General features: G+C 33.5%; 1 protein-coding gene across 1 annotated transcript; it reads left to right on the top strand.

The window, feature by feature from the left end:
• Positions 1-2,431: 2,431 nt before the first annotated feature.
• LOC105142128 (uncharacterized) lies at positions 2,432-8,801 on the top strand. Its single transcript, XM_011049626.1, has 10 exons — positions 2,432-2,644; positions 2,921-2,974; positions 3,106-3,152; positions 3,309-3,471; positions 5,000-5,064; positions 5,346-5,702; positions 6,060-6,602; positions 6,745-6,957; positions 7,786-7,959; positions 8,240-8,801. Exons 2-10 carry the CDS (start codon positions 2,947-2,949, stop codon positions 8,414-8,416), a joined length of 1,767 nt encoding a protein of 588 aa, XP_011047928.1. The 5' UTR covers positions 2,432-2,644; positions 2,921-2,946; the 3' UTR covers positions 8,417-8,801.
• The last annotated feature ends 508 nt before the right edge of the window (positions 8,802-9,309 follow it).

Here is a 9,309-nt window from a genome sequence, read left to right on the forward strand (position 1 = left end):
TTTTTTTGGTTTTTTGGTTATAAAACCGAAACCGAACCGAACTGGCTAGTTTTTCCAAAATTTTAATCTGTTTAATCGGTTGTTTTTTTCGGTTCGGTTTTTTCGGTTTTTTTTTTCGGTTTTCTCGGTTTAATCGGTTTTTTGGTTTTTTTGCTCACCCCTAATATTTATTGTTTTGTTATCTCTTTTTATTTGATATAGATGATGATTTGAGAATTAATATTTTTAAGAAGAAAAAAAATGATGAGATCCAAGCAACACTAAAAGATTCATTAGAGGCTTTAGTTCATCATGTGATAAAATTTAGGGATAAGAGGTTTAAAAAGGCTTTTAATAGATTTTTTCAAGACACATGAACTAAGATAAACTTAAAAACAATATTAAATAATAAAGAATAAGCTTTGATTAATTTAATTCATATTCAAAAAGGAAATGTAGAAGGGCATTCGGACATTAAAAAAAATTAAAATAAAAAGATTCAAATATATTAATTTTGACCTTTCATTTATTTTGGTCATAACTAGAGTTATATAAGGAATTTTAATGCAATTCCAGTTACTATGAAAAGTGGACGACTATAGATTTCTAGTGATAGATAGCCCTCCTAAATCATTAAGACAAGAGAGAATCATGAATTTGAAGTTGAGTTTTGATTCTGGTTATGAAAATGACTTTAGTTTTATTTAAATTAGTTGGATTATTGTTTTAATTATCTTTTAATTATTATTTAAATTTAGGTTCATATTATTATTATTATTATATTCTTAATCCTTTTATAAAAGTTTTATTTATTTTTAATTTTTTTCTATCAACTCCATTTTGAGATATATTGTTTTTTTAAGTTGGTCATTATTCTTTTGATTTTTTTCTTTTTTTTCTTAAGCTATTTTGTAAAACTTTTATTGGTTTTAAATTTTATTTTTCAATCTAAATTTATGATATTATATTTTTCAATTTAGTTCCTATTACTTTTATTTCTAATTTTTTCCTAATTTTTTTGTAAGAAAAATAATAATTTTGTTCATCATTCAATCCAAATTTATGGTATATTATTTTTATTAATTTGGTCATTATTTTTTTTTTGTTGAAGTGATTTTTCTTTTTAATTTCACTCTTCAATAAAAAAAATATTTTATCTTTTTTGTTGATTTTGATCCTCATTCATTTGATTTTTTTTGTCCTTTTGCTAAATTGATTTTTTTTTTAATTTCATTATTCAATCCAATATAAAAAAAATTTTGTATTTCAATTTTTATCAAAATTCTTTTAATTACTATTTTACTAATCCTTTTATATAATTAAAATTATTTTTTAGAAATTACATTTTCTGATTTTTTCAGATAAGTTGCTTCGAGTCTAATGGTCTGGGTTATGAGTTTAAAAAGTTAATCTAGGTTGATTTTTTTATATTTTTTAAATGTGCTTTATAATTTATTTTATTTTTTCTATTTGGTTATTCTAATCTCATAATTGAGGGTGCAAGTTTAGTAGGATATCTCAAGTTGGCTCAGCTTGATTACTGAAATTACAAGTTTGTCATGTTAACTTGTAGTGATTAGGGTTAGGTTTTTAATGTCTTTTTTTTACCTTATTTTTCTCTTTCATATTTAATGGTTTGTGAATTGAGATGCATAATTTGTTGTTTTTTGAAAAAAATATTTTTTTTCACCAGGTTATTCTTATCATTTTTTTTAATTTGATCTACGTACTATTATTTTTTTAATTTTTTATCTAATTAAAACAAAATTAACTTATTCAACACAATCAGATTTATTACTCGAGTTATAATTTTTTTTTATTTAAAAAACACGCATACTTCACTTAAATATTATTTTTTTATTAAAAAATGCTTTACCTTCTAGTGTAAATACCATGTCTAATAAAACATCATGTAGTGTATACTCAATTTTTTTTTGAAGGATTTGTTTTGACTAAAAAACCCAAAGGGTTACTCTAAAGTTTTAATTGGATTAAATATAGTTTGTTAAGATTACCAAATGAATTTGAATTTATAACTAGTTATAATGTTTGTTACTTTTTTTTTTTATTTAAAGATTACCAAATGAATTTGAATTTATAACGAGTTATAATGTTTGTTACTTTTATTTTTTTTTATTTGAAATGATTTAAGCTTTAAATCAATTATCAGATCAATTATTATAGTTTAAAAAAGAGAGCCTTGTTAGACAATATTTGACATTATGATAAATATTAATAACTATTATTTTTTAAATAGTTATTTATTTAAAATATATTAGTTTTTATTTTTTTTTAAATCAGTAAATTAAAACAATATAAAAAAATTATTTTACATCCAATTAAAAAATATTAAAATTTTTAAAAATAAACGGACACGCCGCAAAAACAAGCAGACCTCCAGCAGCCGCTAGCCCATACAAACATCCAACGGTTAACGAAAGTTATTACAAAACATGGGATTCTAAGACGTGCGATCCCTTCCCCACTCCCCAACCCCTTACCCCCCCCCCCCCCCCCCCTGCCACTGCTCCTCCTCCTTCTTGCTGCTCCTCCCCTCCTCCTCCTCCTCCTCCTTTCTCTGTTTTTTTTAAAGACAGAGCTTTTCTGCCTCTGTCAGATCGGGTCTCTCGGTTTCGGGTCGGCCGCGATCTGTTCTTTCCTTAAGGTCCGTTTCTATTTCGGGAAGTTTGAATTTTCAGAGCTCCGTCCTTCTCTTTTCTTGAACTTTGAAGTAGCCCCCTTTTTTTTCTCTGGAGACAAACAAAGTTTTGAAAAAAAGTCTTAAAAAAATGGAATCTTTCTCTCAAAATATCACTTTTTTTTCCTTCTTCGCGAAAATCACTATCAATCAATCAAGGGCTGGGCTCTTTTGTTTTTTGTTTTTTTTTCCTTTCAATTTAATATTTTGGTGTCTCAGCTTTTTGTTGTTGTTTTTTTGAAGGGTTAATTGGGTTTTGAAGATCGACAATGGCCACCGAAATCAAACTTGACCAGCGTATCCTTCCTTCCTTACTCTCAAGTCTTTCCTTTTTTCTTTTTCCTTTTGGATTTTTTCTTGATATGTTTCATTGATTATTTATGTTATTTCAAGTGTATAATGTAACATAGCTGAGAATGTCTTGACAGGATTGGAGTCGAGCCCTGTTGTTCCTAAGCCTGTTGACAACAATGTGGTATGCTACATTTTACCTACCTTAATTCTTTCTTGTTCTTTTTTTTGGTTAAAACTGGGTTGGTCCGAATTTACTTTGAGCGGAAAAAATGGTATAATGGGATGAAAAAGCTTTGGATTTAAAGGGCTTTTTTTTTTGGTGAATGGTACCTGTCAGGGTTGTGGAATAGATGGACTCCCATCAGGTTCGACTCCCACCATTTCGGCTTCTGGGAATTGTGCTTCTGACACCAAAGTTAACGGCAGTGCGGTATCTATCACCGAAAGGGAGGCTGATCAAGAGCCAAATGCTGCTAGTAGTTATAGTTATCAATACCCAGGTGGGATATTGAGATAATTTTTTGTTTTTCGCATTTATGTTGAAAGTTGGAAAAGATGTTCGTTCAATACAAATTTATAATTCCCATTGAAAATATACTATGCTAACACAGGTTCAGCCATGCGAAGTATTGTATTTGGACTCTTTTAGGCATTTAATGGAACTCATTTTTAATTGATTTTTTTTTTATCTCTATTGTTGATTTTGGAACTCATTTTTAATTGATTTTTTTTTTTTTATCTCTATTGTTGATTGTTGATATAGTACTTCATTTCCGTAGGGTCAGAATCTTTTGAACAGCATGGTGCGTTATGTGAAAAAGGGAAATTTCTTCACCTTAGGAAGTAGTCAATCTTTAGAACATCAAAATACCTTTTGTGTTGTCATATTCGGGATGCTATTTGGAGTCATTGAGCAAAAAAATAATCTTCACTGAACTAGCCTTCTTCCAGGAAAATAAGTGTTTCATATTTGAGGTGTAGCATTTGGTACAACTAGAGATCAGTCCTCAGTTTCCTTTCTGGGTTGGATAGCTGGGACAGCAACAGATTTCTGCTTAGCTTAGACTACGATTTAGTGTAGTAGTACTTATAAAGTACTAATTTAATGGGATCGGCTTAGGTTTGGTCAATGAGATGAACATACTAATTTAATGGGATCGGCTTAGGTTTGATCAATGAGCATGAACATTTCAGGATTTTTGAGCATAGGTTTGGTCAATGAGCATGAACATTCCTGGATTTTTTAGCATAGGTTTGGTCACTGAGTATGAACAGGTCAGGATTTTTGAGCATTTGGTAACGGTGAACATGCTAGTTTTGCTTAATCAAAAGTTTTAGTGGCCAGATCACATTTAGTGGTGGATGAGATTCTATTATTAAAGTGGTAGGAGGTAGCATCTCAGTTGCCTAATCAGTCCTTGGTTTCCTTTCTCGGTTGGGTAGCTGGGACAGCAACAGATTTTTGCCTAGCTTAGACTATGATTTAGTGTAGAAGTACTTATAAAGTACTAATTTAATGGGATCAGGTTAGGTGTACTCGATGAGTATGAACAGGTCAGGATTTTTGAGCATCTAGTGGCGGTGAACATGCTACTTTTGCATAATCAAAAGTCTTAGTGGCCAGATCACATTAGTGGTCAATGAGATTCTATTGTTAAGGTGGTATCAGGTAGCTACTGGGTCACCTGATTGATACCTGGTCTATGCGGATTTAATGTCAAAAAGTACACTCAACAAGATCACTGCTGTGGCCAGGGTACTAGCTGGGTGAGAAACTGAGATAGCTCCAGGCTTCTTTTGCCTTGTGTGATAGACATCATGGAAGCATCCCCATGCTGTTGCATTGCCTGAAAATAATCCTATGGAAAATTCTTATAATGATTTAGTTTCTTTGTGAACAATTGAAGCTGTCTAGTAAAATTTCATTTAGTTTATCCACTTGCAGTGTGATTTCCAATTTGAATTCATAATTGAGCAATAATATGTTATCAGTATACTTAATTTCAGAAGGATAACTCTATTTTGCAGGCTACAGTGGGTCCTCCACGCAATTGGATGATCAAGTTTATTTCCAAGCAGATGGTTCCCAAACAGTAAGTTCCTTGGAACTTTTACATGGAAGCACAAGGGGACTTGCCTTGTAATGGTTTTGCATCCATTCATTTTGAAATTTTAAATCTGTTTGTAAAAACTTTGAGCTTTGTCTGTTGTTCTTCTTCAGCTTTTAAATCTGTTTGTAAAAACTTTGAGCGTTGTCTGTTGTTCTTCAATATCCATTTCTGCTGCTGCTGCTACATATATTTTACCACAAATTTCTTCACTTTTATTACCTTGTGATGAAGTATTACTTCTTATACTCTGGTTGCCTCTTTAGGGTATGCAATTGGATAATGGTTCAATGGTTTATTATTGGCCAAGCTATCCATATGCTTCAGGAACGGTAGTTGGAATTGATGGGCAAGGTGTTGCGCAACAGCCATATTTTTCTTCCTCGGGATATCTACAGCATCCTGTGTCCTATGGGTTAGAAGCCATGCCTTGTTATTCATGGGATTCAGCATTTGTCAGTGATGTCTCGAATGGAAATGCTGTTTTTGAAAACAGAAAAGGTGGCTCAGGCTCCACTGCGCTTGCCCAGTCAAATGGCTTCAACTCTACAAAATCTAATGGCAACATTGGCAGCAAAATTTCCAAGCCTATGTACACTCAACTTGTCAGACCTATGACCAAGGTATAGACCCTCTTGGAGCATGTTTAATTTTTCCAGAATTTCAGAGCATATTTAAATTTTCTGAATTCAACTTCAGCATTTTTTTTCTCATTTTTACCAGAGCAGTGGTTTTGTTGAATGAAAATCGCTTGTGGAGTTTTTATAAGTGCATTTGTTGTATAATTCTTTCCATCTCAAAGCTTGATGGGAGTGTCATATGTTCAATTATTCTTGCTAGATGCTCTTAGTATTCTTTGAACTTCTTTTTTCATTTTATCATAAAAGCTGTTTCAAGAATAATTGAACTTTGTATGTTATACAATGTGTGAATGGATTCTCCTTGGAAGTGTTTTGCTGATGTGAACAATCAAATTACAGGTTTCTCCATCGGGTTCAGATTTTTCAGCAGGCCTTTTTAAGGGATACCAACCTGTGGGAGAGTTTTCTCCATTTACTTGCCAAAAACCAGGTCCATTCCCACACAATGGTCCATTGAACTACAGGCAAAATGGAAGAATGTGGACTGGGAATTACAGAAACAAATCAAGAGACAGATTCAATAAAAATTATGATTTTGAAAACCAAACTGAATTAACTCGTGGTCCTAGGGCATGCAAAAAAAATGCTCCATTGGATTTGTTGGTCAACCAGAATGCTTCACTGGACTGCTCAGTAAAGGACAAGTTGGGAATTGCAATGCGTAAAGAGCAATATAACTTACAAGATTTTGAAACCGAGTATGCTCATGCCAGGTTTTTTGTTATCAAATCTTATAGTGAAGATGACATTCACAAGAGCATTAAATATGATGTATGGGCAAGTACCCCAAATGGCAATAAGAAGCTAGATGCTGCATTCCACAATGCAGAAGAGGTTTCAAGTGAGACCGGCACCAAATGTCCAATTTTCCTCTTTTTTTCAGTAAGTTGGAAAAAAACTTTTTTCCTTTTAGTGAAATGTTTCAGCAATTTCTCATAATGCTCCTATATAAAACTAAAGTTTAAATGACCAAATCCTCATTTATTTGTTTGGTTTTCCCCTCCTTGATTTATCATAATGTCAGGTAAATGGAAGTGGACAGTTTGTTGGCTTTGCTGAGATGGTTGGTCAGGTTGACTTTAACAAAGACATGGATTTTTGGCAAATTGACAAATGGAACGGTTTCTTCCCTGTGAAGTGGCATGTAGTAAAAGACATTCCTAATGGTCAGCTGCGGCATATTGTGCTTGAAAATAATGATGGGCATCCTGTAACTTTCAGCCGGGACACTCAAGAGGTATCTCCTATTCTTTCATTTAAGTGCACATGGCATCTCTCTGCGGAACTTGGTTTGGTCTGTTAATGAAGTTTACTAAACTCGTCTTTTCACAATGTCTTGTTTCAGAAAGTTTTGATATGGCACTTGAATATACCAAATCATAGTTGTATGCCCTCTATTTGATACAGGGTGGGAAGAAGAAAATAATACAGTGACAGCGAAGAGCAGAACTATGGCTAAACTTGAATAAAATTAATTGGGAACAAGAGGATGAAGTTTAGGGCTTGGAGAAAAAAATAAAATAAAAGTCTACATAGATTATCAGAAAACAGAAGTCTTGTAAAAGTCCTAATTTAGACCAGCTAAAAGCCTTAATTTCAATCCTTGTTGGAGAAGAAATCCTTAATTAAAAGTCATCTGATAAACACATGAAATGCATGAAATGGCTCAAGAAATCCTTAATTAAAAGTCATCTGATAAACACATGAAATGGCTCAAGGACTCCTAGTTTTTTTTATTTCTTCTATTTTTAAAAAGAGAATTTAAAACCAACAGGGAAACTGAAAAAGAATAGCTGCTTCATCCCTATTGATGGCAGTTGGCTTGTTTGTTGGGTGGATTTAGTGTTTTGCTCATATAAAGGGTAACGATCAAGAGAAAGAGGGGACGCAAAAGACATTTTCATTGTCTACCATGATCTGAGATTTTAAACTTTTGATATCTCTGCAAGAAACCGTACTTGTAAATGGAATCTTGTGCCTAGTCTGGTCAAAGTGAAACCTTCCGCACATTTGTGCTCAATGTTTTCATGGGTTGGTCTGACTAGAATGTCATGTAAATGTGCAGATTGTTCTCAAGCAAGGTTTGGAAATGCTTAATATTTTCAAGAGTTATTCTGCAAAAACATCTTTGTTAGATGACTTCAACTTCTATGAAAAGCGAGAGAAATCTCTTAACACCAAAAAGGGCAACAAGCCTGCTACTTTGCAAATGGAAATATCTAAGAACGGTGATTTCGCTGTAAGTTCCATGTCCTCTTTCCTTGTTAATTCCTCATTTATTTTTCTTGATCCTTTACTTTGAACTGCTACCCCCAATTCTTTTCATATTGTGCTCAAACTGAGACCAAGACCATGACAATATGATAGCATACTGATTTTTATTCTCAGGTTCTTGCCAACTAACATTCTTGTTATCCATGTGCCTCCCTTCTCCTGAAATTTGGCTATGAAGTTTTTTGCTTTATTTATCTACTTAATGTAGTAGTTTTGTAACATTGTATCATTCATTTGCTGCACAGAAGCGTACAACAGCCGAAGAAGGGATATCTGAAGATGACTCAAGGGCCAAGAAAACTACTAATCCCTCATCTCTTATCAATTTAACTAAAAATCTCTCACTCAGTGGTCACATCCAGAAGAGTGACCCTATAAAGAAGCCATTAGGAAATTCAGATCCACCTGTTCCTTCACCATAGGCTTTTTTAGGGCATTAGTAGGTTTGTTGCAGTGCTGTAGCTCTAACAGTTTTAATCCCTTCATTCCGAGCCTTCTATTTCAGGGCTTTCCCCCCTTGAAAATGGGTGTTTATTTTCCAAAAGCGTCTTTTGGACTATCATTTCGGTGGGTTAGCTGGTGATTGAAGGTGTTGCTTTTTTCTTTTCTTTTTATCAATAATAATAATAATAATTTATTCCTAATTTTGTTTTAACTTGATTCTCCTACCAACTTGGAATGCTGAGGAAGTGTCTGGTTTATTGGAGATATGCTTGGAGGTGCCAATATTCAATGTATGATCCTTGATGACAGAAGTTAAAAACCAATTTTCTATGCAAAATGTAATAGCAGCCTAAATTGCTCGTATCCATAAACCTGTGCGTCCAAGCAATCATCTCCTTGCTAGTTATGTTAATAGGCCACTGCCTGGTGCTTCTTGCATGGTAGAAAGAACAGTACCCCGCATAGGGAATTCAATGGCTATGGCATGTCTGCAAAATGGCCATGCTACCAAATTTGGTAAATTTCTGCTTTATTCGATTCCAAATGTACTTGAATGAAACAAAAGTAAGAGTTTCATCGTGGGGTTCGTCCCTTGTCGGCCTCCAATCGAACAGTTTCTCCCCCAGTCGACCTTCTTTGCAAGCTCTCCATCACCAACTGCCCTGTGCTTTCCTGCCATCCCATGATGTCCAGATTTTACGCGTGGAAGGATAAAAAAACAATGCAGATTCAGGCACAGCTTTTGCTGCGATGCATGCCAGCATCTTATCATTCCCATTCGCTCCAGCTACCTTGTTTCCTCGTTTTGCTTTGGAACTATTAAATGCCAAAATTTGCTGCGCTGTAACTCATAACAAAATGTTCTGAATCA

The sequence above is a fragment of the Populus euphratica genome, unplaced genomic scaffold (genome assembly GCF_000495115.2).
Source record: "Populus euphratica unplaced genomic scaffold, PopEup_1.0 scaffold268.1, whole genome shotgun sequence".
NCBI classification, from domain to species: Eukaryota; Viridiplantae; Streptophyta; class Magnoliopsida; order Malpighiales; family Salicaceae; genus Populus; species Populus euphratica.